General features: G+C 40.8%; 4 protein-coding genes and 1 non-coding gene across 7 annotated transcripts; 1 reads left to right on the top strand and 4 right to left on the bottom strand.

The window, feature by feature from the left end:
* Window positions 1-415: 415 nt before the first annotated feature.
* Window positions 416-3,475, bottom strand: LOC111213375 (glutathione hydrolase 1-like). The gene is made up of 6 exons (XM_022715122.2): window positions 2,921-3,475; window positions 1,869-2,387; window positions 1,550-1,785; window positions 1,186-1,456; window positions 955-1,092; window positions 416-826 (listed from the first exon to the last, which is right to left on the bottom strand). Exons 1-6 carry the CDS (start codon window positions 3,242-3,244, stop codon window positions 611-613), a joined length of 1,704 nt encoding a protein of 567 aa, XP_022570843.1. The 5' UTR covers window positions 3,245-3,475; the 3' UTR covers window positions 416-610.
* A 1,085-nt stretch (window positions 3,476-4,560) lies between these two features.
* TRNAW-CCA lies at window positions 4,561-4,632 on the bottom strand. The gene has a single exon. It is a non-coding gene; the product is annotated as a tRNA-Trp (tRNA).
* Window positions 4,633-5,950: 1,318 nt separating this feature from the next.
* LOC106409935 (coatomer subunit alpha-2) lies at window positions 5,951-12,206 on the bottom strand. Of its 3 annotated transcripts, none has more exons than XM_048763456.1 (8): window positions 11,748-12,206; window positions 11,391-11,615; window positions 11,019-11,276; window positions 10,805-10,946; window positions 10,227-10,487; window positions 9,378-9,872; window positions 6,283-9,278; window positions 5,951-6,178 (listed from the first exon to the last, which is right to left on the bottom strand). In XM_048763456.1, exons 5-7 carry the CDS (start codon window positions 10,432-10,434, stop codon window positions 6,310-6,312), a joined length of 3,672 nt encoding a protein of 1,223 aa, XP_048619413.1. In that variant the 5' UTR covers window positions 10,435-10,487; window positions 10,805-10,946; window positions 11,019-11,276; window positions 11,391-11,615; window positions 11,748-12,206; the 3' UTR covers window positions 5,951-6,178; window positions 6,283-6,309. The 3 variants fall into 3 exon arrangements, with proteins under 3 accessions (XP_048619413.1, XP_048619412.1, XP_048619411.1); XM_048763455.1 differs by having other exon boundaries at window positions 10,805-10,934; window positions 11,729-12,206; XM_048763454.1 differs by having other exon boundaries at window positions 11,729-12,206.
* A 232-nt stretch (window positions 12,207-12,438) lies between these two features.
* On the bottom strand, window positions 12,439-17,240 carry LOC106409936 (coatomer subunit alpha-2). The gene is made up of 5 exons (XM_048763457.1): window positions 17,060-17,240; window positions 16,710-16,925; window positions 15,823-16,317; window positions 12,736-15,720; window positions 12,439-12,636 (listed from the first exon to the last, which is right to left on the bottom strand). Exons 2-4 carry the CDS (start codon window positions 16,915-16,917, stop codon window positions 12,761-12,763), a joined length of 3,663 nt encoding a protein of 1,220 aa, XP_048619414.1. The 5' UTR covers window positions 16,918-16,925; window positions 17,060-17,240; the 3' UTR covers window positions 12,439-12,636; window positions 12,736-12,760.
* Window positions 17,241-17,314: 74 nt separating this feature from the next.
* Window positions 17,315-18,873, top strand: LOC106411094 (F-box/kelch-repeat protein At4g39550-like). Its single transcript, XM_013851779.3, has one exon. The coding sequence runs from the start codon at window positions 17,473-17,475 to the stop codon at window positions 18,652-18,654; it is 1,182 nt and encodes a 393-aa protein (XP_013707233.1). The 5' UTR covers window positions 17,315-17,472; the 3' UTR covers window positions 18,655-18,873.
* Window positions 18,874-18,962: the final 89 nt, after the last annotated feature.

The raw sequence follows: 18,962 nt of genomic DNA on the forward strand, positions 1-18,962 counted from the left end.
AATTTTTTTTTTAATTTGAAACTCTATCCCCAAAACCCACCCCTTCACTCTAAACACCGAGTCTAGATTAGTTAACTCTGGGGTAAAAATACATTTTTACTCTTTAATAAAACTTATTTTGGTCATTTTCTTCAATGAGGTATATTTTTGTGACAAAAACTTAAAAAAAAGTTATCCTAGGGAATTTCTCATAAAATAAAAAAAATGATTTAAATAGTTTTTATTAAAGAATTTAAAAACACATATATCCCCATGATTAATTAATCTAGAATTATGATTTTTTTTGGGAGGGGTGAGTATAGGATTTGGTGATTAGAGTTTAGAGTTTATAATTTAAGATTTATCGTGTAAAAAATCAAAATAATCATATTTTAAAAAATATTTATGTCAAATTTATTATTTATTGTTGTTATTTAATAAAAAATATTTCAGTATTTTTGAACTATTTAGGTCATAAAAATTATTTTTAGGGTTTTTTAGGTGACCTTTTTTGTTTAATTTTTATGAGATTTGCCATAAATTAAAGCTCTGGATTAATATTTCTGGAAGAAAAATGTCAATAATTCATTTCGATTCAATAATACACAAGGAGAAAAAATCAAATCCGATCTCAATATCCTGAAGGGAACCCTCCTTTTCTTGGATCACTCACAGCCACAAGCTTCCCATCGGATTCTTGAACTATGAACTGAGAAATTGTCCCTCCGGCGAACGGCGTTAGGACATGACCTTTCTTCTCCAACACATGTCTTGTCCCTTTAGGTATCTCGAAATGATCATTGAAAGCCGTCGTCCAGTTCTCATACTTAACACTGTTTGGTATCAACTGGAAATGACAATACATGAATCAAGTTTTAGTTATGGACCAAATAACAAGAAAGTTTTAGTTATGTCCTTATCAAAAAAAAAAAAAAAAAAAAAAAAAAACAAGAAAGTTACTGTAGAAACAAAAACCTGATGGTAGATTCTTGGAGCCACGACAGAAGAAAGAGGATCCATGTTGAGTAAAAAATGATTCAAGAAAACTTCCGTTGTTCCGGCGATGATATACATTCCTCCGCTTGCACCCACTGCTGCTTTAACTTTACCGTCCTACGTAAACCAACACATAAAAAAATCTGTAGCTTAGAGTAGTACATAAGTAAGTGTACCGTGTATCACAAGTTATTCTTTTTTGCTTCAAACCTTGAGTACAATGGTGGGAGTCATGGATGACAAAGGTCGTTTCCCGGGACGGATGAAGTTAGCAGGTGCTGGTGGCGGCTTATCTGAGTCATTGAAGGACTTCAACGGGATCGAGAAATCGTCCATTTCGTTGTTCAGAACGATTCCGGTGCTAGGAGACAGCATCAGTGCCCCAAAGAAAGCATTTATTGTACTAGTCATCGAAACACAATTCCTCTCATGATCTATTATCGATAAGTGGCTTGTTCCATGATCTTTGATCTGATTCCACCTAAAAATTAAAGAAGATTAATCAATCAAAAATTAAAAAAAAAAAAGAATTTGCATGATTTGTTATAAATTAAAAAAAAAAAAAAAAACTAACCTGCCACCATAATATTTTGGATCAAAGGTTTTCTTGTCGTTTATCTTCCTCTTCAAGTCTTGTGCAAACTTTGGAGACAACATATCCGAAACGACTTTACTAACGTCAACAAAATCTGGATCTCCAATGTTCATTCTAATTGCAAAAGCATGTTTCAGAGCCTCGACTAAACGATGAACACCGAGAGAGCCCGATACACCTGATGGAACCCCATATTGAGAAAGAATGTTCAAAATCTGCAACAGAAGAAACTCCGTATTAAAATTTTTAGTAAACTTGAATTTGATAAAATGTGAATTTTCCACAAAACTGAACTTACAAGGACCATTGCAGCACCACCGGATGAAGGAGGAGGCATCCCGAGTAAACGGTATCCAAGAATATCATTAGATAATGGTTCTTTGACATTAACTCTATAACTTTGTAGATCTTTCAAAGTTATTATCCCTCCTGATTTGAGGATATCTCTCACAAGGTTAACACCAACCGTGCCATTATAAAACGCTTTTGGACCATACTTTGCAATTTGCCTCAAAGTTAAAGCCAGTTTTGGGTTTCGGCAAAGTGTTCCTGGTTTCTTAAGCTCACCATTTGAAACAAATAGTTTAGAGAGACCTTTGTCTGCTAGGATATGGTCCCTGGTTGTGTTCATTTGCATATAGAGATACTTTGTAATCTTGAAACCTCTAGCTGCGAGTTTCTTTGCTGGACTAACTAACCGCTTCCACGGTAGCTTTCCATGTTGTTTCCAAGCTGTGAATAGACCAGCAACTTCCCCGGGAACTCCTACTGATAAGGCTCCTCTCTTTTTTAGATCAAGATTGCCTCCATACATATTCTACATCAAGAAAAAATACAACCAAGAAATGTCTTTGCATCAAACGTGAAAGGCTATATAACTTAAATTCAAAACGCATTTTTGATCAGAGACACTAGTTCATGTTCAATATCAAGATAGAAAAACAAGATGTCTATGACACATATCCAAGCTCAGTTTACAATGAATCAGAGGAATGAAAATATTTCTCAATGCTATTTAAACTTTTACTTATATAGAAACGCCATTAAAGCTAAAGATAGCGTTAAAACTTAAAACACTTATTTAAAAGGAAGATATAAGTTGAAAATAAAATAAAAACACTTGTTGAATAGCATAAAAACGTTACGAAGATTTAAGATCGTGCTCAAAATTCTTAATAAGAAGAAAATATATTAAAAAATGCTCGCGTTCAACAATTATAAAAGCGCACAAAAATGCTCTTACCCACATAAATGTTCAATACCAAGAGCAAAAACATATATCGTATGTGATTCAAAAATGTTAATGAAGAAATGTTTATTTCAAAACGCACATTACTTAAACAACATTACCTCAGTGGCACGGAGAGGAGCAGTTTCTCTAGAATCATAAGCTACTTCCTTGCCACCAGCCATCTTAACCACTATAAACGATCCACCGCCTATACCGCTAGACGCTGGACTCACAACGCCCAAACATAAAGCAGCGGCCACAGAAGCATCAATAGCGTTTCCTCCTTGACGAAGAACTTTCATTCCTATTTTAGAACACCGTCCATCGTCTGTTGCGACTGCACCATGATACTTTACAATACTGTGTGGTCTTTTCTTAGCCGCAGCATTTTGCAGAAACGCGATTATGAGAATAGCGATCGTCCCTGCTCGAACGAGCCACATTGCTACCACTGATGAAGAATAAAAAAAAAGAACAAACACAGATGACACAAAAAAAAATTGATGATCTTAGGTTCGTTTACATAGAGAGCAATTAAAGATGAAAGGAACTTTTTTTTATATCAAGAACCATACAACTTACAAGGTATTTATACACAAACGTTAGAACCTATTCTCAACCAGAATCAAAAGTTATCTGTATACGTAATATGCTACACTTATAACAACTTGCTATTATCCCCCTGCCACTAGTAGTTTTACATTGAATTTGAACAATGTTTGACCTTTCCAATAAATAGAAAATTAAATGAGTCAAATTACTGAAAACGTTGAATACCTTACCTTTTCTATGATATTTACCTTTATAAAAAAGATTATTTACCTTTAGAAAAAGGTATAAACGTTGAATAACCTTTCTGAAAAAGATTATTTACCTTTAGAACATATTCAATGCACATTTCTATATTTTCTTCTCCAATGTATGCATCTATAATACAATTCATCTATTTATAGAGTAAGATACAGTGTTTTGCCTCTACTTTTAGAGATAAAATAATATTTCTCAATATTTTCTCCTAAAAATAGAGAAATTATATTATAAAAGCATATATTGGAGCAAATCCATGTCTCTAATAGAGTTTTTATATTTCAAAAGAAAATGTAAAGAGAAATATAAAAGTGGATTGAAGATGGTCTTAGAATCATTTAAAAAAAAATAATACTGAAAATGATTAATTAACCAAAAAAACTCTATACTAATTACATTTGATTCCCAAGAAGAAGAAAAACTCAACTTTCTGTTGACTAATGAATTAATCAGTCTAAAACTATATTTAGATTTGTTATTTTTTCTTTTACATAAAGGATAATGAAAAAAATATTAAAAATATATCCAGCATTACATTTTACTCTTTACAATGACTAAACATACATAAGAGACTAACACTAATACCTCCAAAAACAGTTAAATCTTTAGTTACTTTCTCGTGTCCTGCTCGATCCAGTTGAGTTCATTCTTGCTCGATCGAACCAGGTAGTCTTGACCTGAAAACTTCAAGAGCTTCCAAGAAGAATCTCTTGTTAGGTAGAATTCCATCTTTTTCATCAGCATCTGCACATGCTCCTTCATATCTGCCTTAGTATACTCCTTATATGAAGCTTATACGTCACTGACAGAGGACGCTGAGATTGTCTTCGAAGATAACGTTCTCACAGATACAAAAAAATATACTTGAGGCCGTATTAAGAAAAGCCAGAAAACAATGGGGGCTGTTTATGTAAAGAAGGAAAAAATTTAAGGATCAAATTTTCGGGAGTTTTGAACCCGACGTGAATCGAACACGCAACCTTCTGATCTGGAGTCAGACGCGCTACCATTGCGCCACGGATCCTGATGCTTAAATAACTTAATATACCGTGATTAATTCATAACTCTATAGGATCAACCATTATTAACCACTATTTTAAAACATAAACAAGCTTTAAAAATGGAAAAAATGACAAAGAAAATAAATGTCTTGTGACTTTTAGGGGAATACAATTTGACATTGCTTTTGCTTATAAACATCAGTACCCACTTTCTTGTAGATAATTAAGCTTTTGTTTTGTAACCGTCTCTTTGATCCCAAACTCTTTGTGCTACAGTTTGATATGAATGAATGAATGAATGATTAGACAAGGAAGTAATAAGTATAGTTTTTGTCGTCGTCTACCCCTTTTATTTATTTTTATTTTTTTTGAACTGCAACCCCTTTTATTTATACGCGACTATGATGAATGAAATCTCTCTGAGATTTCACCTCTTAACTTCTGCAGTAACTTGTAGAGGACTTGGCTTACTCTGTGACAGGCGACTGAGGGAATATCTTTCATAGAAGGCTACCGTACTCCTTACACTCATGGTAAAAAGAAAAGAAATGACTAAAAAACAATGGCGTGTTGATCAAGTTTTGCAGAAAAAGAATGGATCCAATTGTGAACCAACAAAGAAATTGCCAAAACTAGGATCCTCTGTTTCATTCCCAAACGGGACCTGCAGTAACCTCTATATTTTTTTTGGTAAACGCCAAACCTCTATATTATTCAATCTTTTATTTTCTTGGGGAATTTCAGTTGATCTAAATGCACAAAAACATATGGGGAGGGGGTGTTATTATTATTATTTCTAGTTTAAGATTATCTTGTGTTACAAAAAAAAAAAAGTTTAAGATTATCTTAATCAAAGTTCGCTTAATTTTGTCAATTGTTACATTCTCTTGCTGCTAGGGTTTGATTGACCCATAAGACTGAAGAAGGAAATAATGCATCGCTTTCTTTTTCTATATTAGCATGTCACATTTGTTGGAACGTCTTGCGTCTTTCAGTGGAATACAATATTTGACATTGCTTATGCTTATATACACCATATGTACTACCTGCTTGTAAATACTATAAAGCTGCAACTGTCTCTTTGATCCCAAACTCTTTATAATACTCTTTGATGGAGCTGTGTTCATGTATTGTATTTAAGTTTGAAAATAAAGAGTTAATGGAGTTGCTTGGGCTTATAGTGAATAGTCTCACAGCACAAAGGCGTTTTAATTCTGACGTTGCCCTTGGTTGAACGAGATGTTACATAACCTTTTTCATGTTTTTACTAAGTGATTGTGTTGGTATCCTTTTGCACGATGTTTATAATAATTGGAGTAACAATTATGCATCAATTCAAAATTACCAAGAAAAATAATGCATTATTAACTCAACAAAATTCGTCTATATTATTATTCTATCATCATAATGATCGAGTTTTAAAATCCAACAAACGTAATTGAAATGTTTTGAGAATTTAAAATATAAAACCAAACAAAACGAAAAATATAAGCCAAGCAGCTAAAGTTCTCTCATGCGTTGTCACTGAAGATAAGAAACAACTTGAAAGACTCGAAAGAGTAACAGAACCTGCAACGAAGAAGTTCACAAATAAGACTTTTGTAAGCGCACAATCACAAAAAAACAAAAGCACACCAATCTTTTCCAGTTAATAGAGCATCTAGTACACTTACCTCACGTTTGAAGAGGATGAGAATTGATCACCGGACCTGAGACGGCGAGCATATCAAACCAGATGCGGCTGCGCCAATGACTGCAAGATCACAGACCCCGCATATGTTTCCTTCCTGGCTCGGTACAAACCTGGTGGTGCAGTACGGACAGGAAACGTCTTTCTGACCTCTGTAGATTGGGACATAGGTTGACCCGCATATCACAAACGGGTTTCTGAAGTCGTAGTTGAGCTCGGTTGCATCAGTCATATTGCGTTCAGCGGCTTGAACGATTTGTCTAGCCGCTCTGGCATGGCTCTCCAATGGGTTGGTTTCCAGCAATCTTTTAGCGAAGTTATAGGCAGTGGCGAGATTCTTGGCCTTGTAGCAGACGGTCATTGCATTTAACAGCGCGAGTCGTAAGTGAGGTAGTTGGAGGTTGCAGTGAGTGAAGTAAGCAGCAAGCTCCTGCTGCCTCACTGGATCATCTTTCTTCTGTCTTCTCTTGAGCTCCATTTTAAGACCGAGGACATATTCTTTAGCGATACTGACCAGTTCCTTAACCTCATCTACTTCACTTCTTGACTCGACCACCACTAGAGGGATGGTGTGGAGGATAGAGAGGAAGAGCCGGAGAGCCTCAGTCAATTTCTCATCTTTCCCACTTGTTGTGGCTTTGTAGCCAGATTTGAGCTTCTCTTCTTGCTGAGAGAAATCATAAACAAGAGCTGGTGGGCCACGGACGTTGGGACTGTTTGACTCGCTCCATCCACGTTCAATGGCAAGTGGAACCACAGGAGATGAAGAAAAAGCACGCAGGTAGCTATGGCTGCCACTGAACAAATCAATAAACATCGATTTCAAAGGGGCAAAGTTCCTTATGCCAAGCTGTCTGTTGAGCAGACGCATTGCAGTGTCGAAGCTTCCAGCTGCAGCTTGCTCAGCGGCAAGTGATGATTTCTGGCTCCAAATATGGCTTACGGGCATACCTTGAGTAGGTGTCACGAAGACGGATGAACGTGCGTTAGCAGAGGCCTTAGGAGTGTCAAGCTCTGGTGGGAGGTCCAAGCCCTCAAGTTCACCCCATCCACCTTCTTCATCATTATCTTCTTCCGCTCCTTCTGCTTCCGCCAAAATGGCTTCGATGTCTCTGTTCTCCATTCCATCAACATCGACCATGTCAAGTCCCTCACCCCAATCACCACCAGCATCTTCTTCATCTTCATCAACAGCCCCTCCTCTGGCTGCACTCTCAAGTCCGCCTTCAAATATTCCCTTCATCACTCTTAGAAGAGGCCAATCACCACCACACATGACGGGAGATGGTGGCATTAAAAGCGACGGAGTTTTCCCCTCAGGTAACGAGGGCACGTTGTCTCCTAGCTCAGTCGCAAGTCGCTCAGCAGTGTCCGTTAAACCATGAACCGAAGCAGTGATATAAGCGAGAGGCAAATGACCAGCACTCTCAAGTATCTTGACACGCTCTTTAACATCTCCTAGGTAGAGAGCATTGTGAAACTGACCCATTACATTGTTCTTCACTTCTGCAATCTTCATCAACTTTGAAAGCTTGTCCAACTTACCAGTAATGAGGTAAAGAAAAGATAACCTCTCAAAGTTCTTCGTCTGCTGGTACGCAAATTCAACAATTCCAGCATTACCTTGGCGAAGAGCCTCCACCCCAAGTCTATACCACTGCTCTTTCTCATTAATCTCTGTAGCGGATGCAACAGCGATGCTGATGTTGCCACTTTCAAGAGCCAGGTTGAACCGGACTCTCTCGTCTTCAACAAAATGGAGGGCAACTTCAGGGAATCCTTTCTGCTGCAGGTAAGCAATCATAGCCTGTCCGCAGAGCTGGGAGTTCTTTATCATGCTCATGACATGATCATATCTCTTTCTCAGCAGTGCAAGCTTGAAAATGTATTCAGTTGCATTGATGGTGATTGCCCTGTTTTTCCCATCCCGGTCCAAGCAAAAGATTGTGTTTCCTGACACCTTGGTGATATAGATAGGGACATCCAGGGTCCGGATTATCCCACTATCTCCATTAGGAAGACAGTACTTGATATGGTTCAAAGTTGTGTAGATGAAGACACCATTGTCATCCCAAGCTCCACTCTTCACACGTATTGTCTCATGAAGTGTGCACTGGAGGACAAGTTTTTTGCTCGCAATAATGATAGTGTGTTTGCTGAGCAAAGCAACATTCTCCATATCGTTGGACCAAACAACATACCTAACAAACGGTGTCTGAAGTTCACCAAGAACAAGCCTTTGCTGAAGGTCAAATATTACCACTTTATCCTCTGATCTACAAAGCAAATTTCCAGTCCCAGCATAAAAGATAGCATCTGTGGGTATAGGCAGAGAACTCTTCTTAACCACCTCATTCTTGAGATTCTTGACTAGCACCTGGCTGGTGCTTTTCTCAAGAACAGCAAAGCGGTTACGGGCAATGAATACAGCAGAACCACCTGTCCCCCTCTTTGCATCTTGCACAACGTCACTCCTGCCAACACTATCTTTCGGTATGATGTACAACTCGTACGAACCACCATCCATATCTGAGCAGATCAGAACTGCGTTTTCCGTCGGACTGTGTGATAGAGTCCTTGGACTTTGATTCAAGCTTGGTGTACCAGGACGCCTTATAGGGATAACTTGGGCATCTTTCTGAGTTGAATATTCGTAGTACCTCAAAAATCTATCTTTGGCATAGAACAGAGAATCACCACTCACAGCAAATGCAGGACGTTCTCTCTCAAGTTTGAACACGATCATACCATTGTCATGCCCCGCTGCAAGTAAATTAATCTCAGGGTGAACTGCAAGAATCCAGAACCGATCATGTTCGCGGCGAAATGTTTGGATTCCAGTTCGCTTGGTAGCATCCCAGACACGAATACTTTTGTCCTCAGAGTTGGATACAATTATGTCTTGTTTTGCATGGAACATAACAGATGAAACGTTATTCATGTGGCCTCGCAGTGTATCCACCTCCCAAGCTTTAGTTTCTGCAATAAAATTGAAAAGAAGGCATTAATTACATCAGCTCCGCTATTATAAGAACTGCAGTTTAGTGTCCAAAAGACAGATTTTTAAAGTAAAATTACCATTCATACGCCACAGCTTCACTTGGCGGTCATCCGCACCAGAGACGATGAGAGGAAGAGTGGGATGAAAAGAAGCCCAGTTTACTCCTCTATCATGACCTTCGAGGACATACTTAACAATAGCGTCAACACCACCAAAAAGATCAGAGTTCATCTGCGTAAATCGCATGAGGTCATCAGCAGGAGATACTGTCTTCTTCTTAAGAGAACCAATATCCCAGACACGGACAGTCTGATCCAGAGATGCTGATACGACAAGGTCTTCTTTAGGATGGAAAGAAGCACACATGACATAATGATTGTGGCCAGTCAACACAGAGATACAAGTCCGTGACTGCCAGTTCCATATGCGGATAGTCTGATCGTCACTAGCACTCACAATCCACGGGTTCTCGTGGTGAAATTGGACAGTGCGGATATAGTCGAGATGGCCGAGAAGGGTGAAGAGGCACCTGTGTGTTTTGTGGTTCCAAACTTTAATCTTGTAATCATCACCTGCAAACACACAATGTTGTCAATGCCATCAAGGATTAGAAAATAATCGTAATGAAGAAGAATCCACAAGAAAATTGCAATTACATATATTCATTACATGCTTATGTCCATAACACTAGTAAGCACACATAACATGAGATCTGATTTCAATTGACTACGTCCAATAAACGGAGGAATATCAACAACTACAACAAACAATCCTCTTTAAAGACATCAAGCTAGATCTATAAATCGAGAACACTACTAAGCAGATTGATCATGGCTTATATAGGATGATGACAATTTTAATAAATACGAACTTGTAGCTCAAAATCTAGATGAATGTAATGTTGAGATTAACGAAGCATATACTACCTCCGGAGACGAATAGAGGCTGAGAATTGTGAAAGTGAACACCACGAACAGGACCTTCGTGCTCGTAGAACCGATCGATCAAAGTACCCATACGATAATCCCAGAGCTGGATCACACCACTGTGCAAACTGGCGAGGATCCATGGTCGCTTAGGGTGGAAGGTGAGGCCCTTAACTCTGTTACTCTTCGTCTGGAACTTCGTGAACATAATTTCCCAACTAGAAATCCTCCTATGGATTCGAAGAACGGGTAAACAAAGACCTAGGAGATGATCACGAATGAAGAAGGATCAACTCGAAAATCAGAGTTCGTATGTAAAGCTCTTTGCTTGAGAGATAAGTAATAGTTTGAAGAAGAGTTTATTTTGATTGTCTAATGAAACTGCCGTGAGGCTTACAATTATATAAGAAATCGCAAAGAGAATATTAAAAGGAAAAATACAAACTAAAAGATAAAAATAAACTCATAAGAAAAAAGGAAAACTAAAAGATAATGATAAATAAGCTTTGTGACTTATCCTGTCACAAACAAGCAGATCCCAAAATATACAAAGAAGAGGAGGAGAAATAGAAATTCACCTCGGATCGGTTTGCAGTGACGCAGACGGACGGTAAGAAGAGGAGGAGAAAGAAGAGAGTCGGTATCTAGTCAACATCTCAGGAATAAACCAGGGCTTCCTCCCGGTGCGGTATCTTGGACTTGCTCTTTCTACAAAAAAAGCTATCGCTCCTCAACTGTGAGCCCCTGCTTCAAAAGATTAAATCAAAGATGGAGTTGTGGACTACAAACTACCTTTCATTAGCGGGTAGACTCCAGCTCCTAAGCTCAGTTATATCGGGCATCATTAACTTGTGGTGCGCGGGTTTTATTCTCCCTATAGAGTGCATAAATCAGATCAATAGTATGTGTTCAGCTTTCCTTTGGAAAGGGACTCTTGAAGGAAGATATGTCGCCCGTGTAGCTTGGGAAACAGTCACCTCTCCAAAAGCAGAAGGAAGACTGGGCTTAAAAGACATCCGTGTGTGGAACAAGGCGTGTATGTTTAGGCTCCTGTGGATGATGATGTTATATTTCAAAACAGAATCAGCTTGGGTCACTTGGATACAGGACACTGTAATCAAAGACAATTGCTTCTGGGAGATGAAGGAAAAAACAAACTCATACTTGGCTTTTCAAAAGGTTCTTAGGACTGAGGCATGAAGCAACTCAATGGTTACAGATTAAACCAGGGATGGCTCCTCCATCAGATTCTGGTACTCCCATTGGTCCTCTTATCAAGTTCGTCGGCGCCAATGGTCCAAGATTATCTGGTATCCCCATCTGCGACCTTAGCATCTATTTGGAATGGGTCTTCCTGGAACAAATCCAGATTCACATGTCCACAATCACCTTAAAGGAATCGGAAACAACAACAACAACAAGTTTGTTATTAGTCAAATCTATGACTCGCTCCCGACCAAAGGTACGGTGGAATAAAGCAGTGTGGTGTTCAAAAGGAATACCAAAACATAAAACTCTCACTTGTCGTGGGGTCTCCATACAGATGCTTCTTGCCTTCTATCCGGAATCTCGGAACCACATCTTCTTCTGTTGCGGCTTCACTCCTTCAATCTGGGCGCCTCTCGTCTAAACTCCAGTTATCTCTGCCTTCTCAGTCTTGGGATGATACTCTTAACGCCATCTCAGGCTCAACCCAACACCAGTTCTTGGCTCGAATTGCTTGGCAAGCAGTCATCTATGAGACTTGGAGGAAACGAAATCACCGTCTTCATCGCGGTTCATTCTCTTCTCTCTAATTGAGCCTACAATAACTAATAGGATATCTTCTCTTAGGGAAGAGAACCCTGAAGAATCGAGCATATGCATGCAACTTTGGTTTTCCTTCTCGATCCCTTCGTCTTTTTTGTTGCGGTGATGACCCTCTCGTCAATTCACGGAAGTGGCGACTGTGTCTTTACTCACGAGACCAACTTACAGCAGGCCTCAAGGGCTTCTTCACTCATACTGGTGGGCCTCTATAGATGCACCCCATCAGATTGGGCCTCAAAACAACCTATGGCTGGGCCACTAGTCTGTGTCTGATCAGAATGTTAATGTGTGGGTATTTCACTCTCTGCACAATGTTTATATTAATTGGAATAAGGGAATAGCAAATACGCATAAGTCAAAATTACCAACATCTCTGAGAAACAAATGCAAAACATTACAAAACTCTGCAAAATTCGTCTATATTATTATTCTATCATCATAGTGATCGAGTTTTAAAATCCAACAAACGTAATTGAAATGTTCTGGAGAATGTAAATATAAAACCAAACAAACCAAATTATAGAGAAGAAGCTAAAGTTCTCTCATGCGTTGTCACTAAAGATAAGAAACAACTTGAAAGACTCAAAAAGAGTAACAGAACCTGCAACGAAGAAGTTGACAAACGAGATGTAAGCACACAGTCACAAAAAACAAAAGCACACCAATCTTTTTCAGTTAATAGAGCATCTAGTACACTTACCTCACGTTTGAAAAGGATGAATTGATCACCGGACCTGAGACGGAGAGCATATCAAACCAGATGCGTCTGCGCCAATGACTGCAAGATCACAGACCCCGCATATGTTTCCTTCCTGGCTCGGTACAAACCTGGCGGTGCAGTAGGGACAGGAAACGTCCTTCTGACCTCTGTAGATTGGGACATAGGTTGACCCGCATATCACAAACGGGTTCCTGAAGTCGTAGTTGAGCTCGGTTGTATCAGTCATGTTGCGTTCAGCGGCTTGAACAATTTGTCTAGCCGTCTTCGCCTGGCTCTCCACTGGGTTTGTTTCCAACAATCTCTTGGCGAAGTTATAGGCAGTGGCGAGGTTCTTTGACTTGTAGCAGACACCCATCGCACTAAACAGCGCAAGACGCAAGTGAGGTAATTGGAGGTTGCAGTGTGTGAAGTAAGCAGCGAGCTCCTGCTGCCTCACTGGATCATCTTTCGTCTCTCTTCTCTTAAGCTCCATTTTAAGACCGAGGACATATTCTTTAACGATTATGACTAGTTCCTTAACCTCATCTACTTCACTTCTTGACTCGACCACCACTAGAGGGATGGTGTGGAGGATAGAGAGGAAGAGACGGAGAGCCTCAGTCAATTTCCCACTTGTTGTGGCTTTGTAGCCAGATTTGAGCTTCTCTTCTTGTTGAGAAAAATCATAAACAAGAGCTGGTGGGCCACGGACGTTGGGACTGTTTGACTCGGTCCATCCACGTTCAATGGCAAGTGGAACCACAGGAGATGAAGAAAAGGCACGCAGGTAGCTATGGCTGCCACTGAACAAATCAATAAACATCGATTTCAAGGGAGCAAAGTTCTTTATGCCAAGCTGTCTGTTGAGCAGACGCATTGCAGTGTCGAAGCTTCCCGCTGCAGCTTGCTCAGCAGCAAGGGAGGTTTTCTGGCTCCAAATATGGCTTACGGGCATACCTTGAGTAGGTGTCACGAAGACGGACGAACGTGCGTTAGCAGAGGCCTTAGGAGTGTCAAGCTCTGGTGGGAGGTCTAAGCCCTCTAGTTCACCCCATCCACCTTCTTCATCATTTTCATCTTCTGCTCCTTCTGCTTCCGCCAAAATGGCTTCGATGTCTCTGTTCTCCATTCCATCAACATCGACCATGTCGAGGCCCTCACCCCAATCACCACCAACATCTTCTTCATCTTCATCAACAGCACCTCCTCTGGCCGCACTCTCAAGTCCGCCTTCAAATATTCCCTTCATAACTCTTAGAAGAGGCCAATCACCACCACACATGACGGGAGATGGTGGCATTAAAAGCGACGGAGTTTTCCCCTCAGGTAACGAGGGCACGTTGTCTCCTAGCTCAGTCGCAAGTCGCTCAGCAGTGTCCGTTAAACCATGAACCGAAGCAGTGATATAAGCGAGAGGCAAATGACCAGCATTCTCAAGTATCTTGACACGCTCTTTAACATCTCCTAGGTAGAGAGCATTGTGAAACTGACCCATCACGTTGTTCTTCACTTCTGCAATCTTCATCAACTTTGAAAGCTTGTCCAACTTACCAGTAATGAGGTAAAGAAAAGATAACCTCTCAAAGTTCTTCGTTTGCTGGTACGCAAATTCAACAATTCCAGCATTACCTTGGCGAAGAGCCTCCACTCCAAGTCTATACCACTGCTCTTTCTCATTAATCTCTGTAGCGGACGCCACAGCGACGCTGATGTTGCCACTTTCAAGAGCCAGGTTGAATCGGACTCTCTCGTCTTCAACAAAATGGAGGGCAACTTCAGGGAATCCTTTCTGCTGCAGGTAAGCAATCATAGCCTGTCCACAGAGCTGGGAGTTCTTTATCATGCTCATGACATGATCATATCTCTTTCTCAGCAGTGCAAGCTTGAAAATGTATTCAGTTGCATTGATGGTGATTGCCCTGTTTTTCCCATCCCGGTCCAAGCAAAAGATTGTGTTTCCAGAAACCTTGGTGATATAGATAGGCACATCCAGGGTTCGGATGATCCCGCTATCTCCATTAGGAAGACAGTACTTGATATGGTTCAAAGTTGTGTAGATGAAGACACCATTGTCATCCCAAGCTCCACTCTTCACACGTATTGTCTCATGAAGTGTGCACTGGAGGACAAGTTTTTTGCTCGCAATAATGATAGTGTGTTTGCTGAGCAAAGCAACATTCTCCATATCATTGGACCAAACAACATACCTAACAAACGGTGTCTGAAGTTCACCAAGAACAAGCCTTTGCTGAAGGTCAAATATTACCACTTTATCCTCTGATCTACAAAGCAGATTTCCAGTCCCAGCATAAAAGATAGCATCTGTGGGTATTGGCAGGGAACTCTTCTTAACCACCTCATTCTTGAGATTCTTGACTAGCACCTGGCTGGTGCTTTTCTCAAGAACAGCAAAGCGGTTACGGGCAATGAATACAGCAGAACCACCTGTCCCCCTCTTTGCATCTTGCACAACGTCACTCCTGCCAACACTATCTTTCGGTATGATGTACAACTCGTACGAGCCACCATCCAGATCTGAGCAGATCAGAACTGCATTTTCCGTCGGACTGTATGATAGAGTCCTTGGACTTTGATTCAAGCTTGGTGTACCAGGACGCCTTATAGGGATAACTTGGGCATCTTTCTGGGTTGAATATTCGTAGTACCTCAAAAATCTATCTTTGGCATAGAACAGAGAATCACCACTCACAGCAAATGCAGGACGTTCTCTCTCAAGTTTGAACACGATCATACCATTGTCATGCCCCGCTGCCAGTAAATTGATCTCAGGGTGAACTGCAAGAATCCAGAACCGATCATGTTCCCGGCGAAATGTTTGGATTCCAGTTCGCTTGGTAGCATCCCAGACACGAATACTTTTATCCTCAGAGTTGGATACAATTATGTCCTGTTTTGCATGGAACATAACAGAAGAAACGTTATTCATGTGACCTCGCAGTGTATCCACCTCCCAAGCTTTAGTTTCTGCAATAAAATTGAAAAGAACGCATTAATTACTACATCAACTCCGCTATTACAAGAACTGCAGTTTAGTGTCCAAAAGATAGACTTTTAAAGTAAAATTACCATTCATACGCCACAGCTTCACTTGGCGGTCATCCGCACCAGAGACGATGAGAGGAAGAGTGGGATGAAAAGAAGCCCAGTTTACTCCTCTATCATGACCTTCGAGGACATACTTAACAATAGCGTCAACACCACCAAAAAGATCAGAGTTCATCTGCGTAAATCGCATGAGGTCATCAGCAGGAGATACTGTCTTCTTCTTAAGAGAACCAATATCCCAGACACGGACAGTCTGATCCAGAGATGCTGATACGACAAGGTCTTCTTTAGGATGGAAAGAAGCACACATGACATAATGATTGTGGCCAGTCAAGACAGAGATACAAGTCCGTGACTGCCAGTTCCAAATGCGGATAGTCTGATCGTCACTAGCACTCACAATCCACGGGTTCTCGTGGTGAAATTGGACAGTGCGGATATAGTCGAGATGGCCGAGAAGGGTGAAGAGGCACCTGTGTGTTTTGTGGTTCCAAACTTTAATCTTGTAATCATCACCTGCAAACACACAATGTTGTCAATGCCATCAAGGATTAGAAAATAATCGTAATGAAGAAGAATCCAAGAAAACTGCAATTACATATATTCATTTCATGCTTATGTCCATAACACTAGTAAGCACACATAACATGAGATCTGATTTCAATTGACTACCTACAATTATCAAGAAACCATATTTTATGCAACAAATTTAACTTATGATAAGCATTTATCACTACAGCTTGGACTAACATGGGATCCAATAAACCGAGGAATATCAACAACAACAACAAATAATCCTCTTCAAAGCTAGATCTACAAATCGAGAACACTACTAAGTAGACTGATCATATACTTGTAGCTCAAAATCTATATGAAGGTAATGTTGAGATTAGCGAAGCGTATACTACCTCCGGAGACGAAGAGAGGCTGAGAATTGTGAAAATGAACACCACGAACAGGACCTTCGTGCTCGTCGAACCGATCGATCAGAGTACCCATACGATAATCCCAGAGCTGGATCACACCACTGTGCAAACTGGCGAGGATCCATGGTCGCTTAGGGTGGAAGGTGAGGCCCTTAACTCTGTTACTCTTCGTCTCGAACTTCGTCAACATTTCACAATCTAGATCACAGAAAGAGGAAACGAGTCATTTCACAGCGCAAATGCAAAAAACGTAATCCAAAGCGAAATCGCAAACAGATCTGACGGTTAGATCGAGATTCTTAAAATGAGGAGGAGGAGAAATAGAGATTCACCTCGGATCGGGATCAGATCAGTTCACGGCGAGGAGCAGTAGCATTACCAGAGAAGGGTGGATGCGAGAGAGCAAGAGAAGAAGACGAGAGGAGAGTCGGTGATTAGATCTGTTTCAATTCTCGTCGCTTCTTAATTACATTTATTTTATTTTATTTACTTTTAAATGCCCAACTGCATATACTCCGCAATAATTAATACCCAAAATTATAGTGTACTAATATAGGTTTGGATGCCCATAAAGTAGGCCCATTAAGATGGGATACAGAGGATTTTGGTAAACGGAGCCCACAACTGATACACGGTGTAACCTATGTTTCAGGCCCATTAAGCCCATAAACTGAACCACCCCCTCACAGTTTTCTGTAGCTCCGAAAGAGACAGTGCGGAGTTTGATCGATTGTTCTTTCCGACAATGTCGTCTCCCGAGGAGAAGAAGAAGAGGAAGAGGATGAGTACAACCAAGAAGAAGAAGCCGACGCCGCAATCTACCCCAAACCCTTCGCTTCCCGATGATTTGTTACTCAGCTGCTTTGCACGCGTCTCGAGATTGTACTACCCGACTCTCTCACTCGTCTCGAAGACCTTTCAATCTATCCTCGCTTCGCCTGAGCTTTACAAGACCCGCTCCTCTTTAGGCCGCAAGGAGAGTTGTCTCTATGTGTGCCTACTTTCCGATCCCGACCCTATCCCTCGCTGGTACACCCTCTGCCGGAAACCTGACCGAACCCTAACCACAAATGGCGACACCATGAAGCTGAAGAAGAAGAAGAAGAAGTCAAGTGGGTATGTTTTAGCTAAGCTCCCAACTCCCCATTCTGGTCCTGCGAACTGGTCAGGTCTCGTGACGCTTGGTTCAGATATCTACAACTTTGGCGGATCAGAGGAACCCTCGTCTAGCGTCTTGATCCTGGACTCTCGGTCCAACACTTGGCGCGAGGGTCCAAGCATGCTGGTGAAGCGAAACTACCCAGTGGCCGTTGTCCTTGATGGAAAGATATATGTAGCAGGAGGCTGCATAGACTGCAGCAGTTTCTCTGATTGGATGGAGGTTTTCGATCCAAAGAAACAAACTTGGGAGCTTGTGCCAGGCCCTGGCGCTGAGATATGTGGCTGTGAATATCTAAGTAATAGTGCAGGGGTTGATGGGAAAGTATACATCTTTGGAGGCGATAATGGTTTGGCTTACAGACCTAAGGAAGGTCAATGGGAAAGGGTGGGATGGGAGATGGATACGGATTGGCCATGGTTTTCTTTTGCGGTGATTGACAACGTGCTCTGCAATTACATTGAAGGAGGGTTCAGATGGTATGACACTAATGCAAGACTCTGGAAGGGTTTGAAAGGTGTGAAAGGACTGCCTAAGTTCCCTCGTTATCGTGCTAGATTGGCGGATTATGGTGGGAAGATGGCTGTTTTGTGGGAGAGGGTTTTGGCTTCCACTGGATTTAAGGACAAGTTGGTTTTGTGTGCAGTCATTGCTCTTGAAAGGCGCAACAACGATGAAGAGCTTTGGGGCAAGGTGGAATGGCATGACACTGTGCTTACAGTCCCCAAGTCATTCGTCGTTGACTTTGCTCTTGCTACTACCGTTTGATGAATTAACATATGAGACCGACTTGAATGTGATGAATCTTTTTGTAGTCGTGGGCAATAGACATCATCCCACTTGTAATGGTAATCCTATAATCAATCTCTTTTGGTTCATATGTTAAGCATACTCCTAGGTCTGCCACTGTATTGTACTATCCTTTGGAATTTGTCATTGATGGAAAATGAGTGGTCAAGTTGCAGAAATATATATATATTTTAGAGACTTGTTTGGCCAAGGCTGTCTTTGATGACTGGGTCAAACTTGTGAAAACATTTGTTTATCGAGTCTTCTCTGACTGCTCCAACATTTTT

The sequence above is a fragment of the Brassica napus genome, chromosome C7 (assembly GCF_020379485.1).
Source record: "Brassica napus cultivar Da-Ae chromosome C7, Da-Ae, whole genome shotgun sequence".
Lineage (NCBI taxonomy): Eukaryota > Viridiplantae > Streptophyta > Magnoliopsida > Brassicales > Brassicaceae > Brassica > Brassica napus.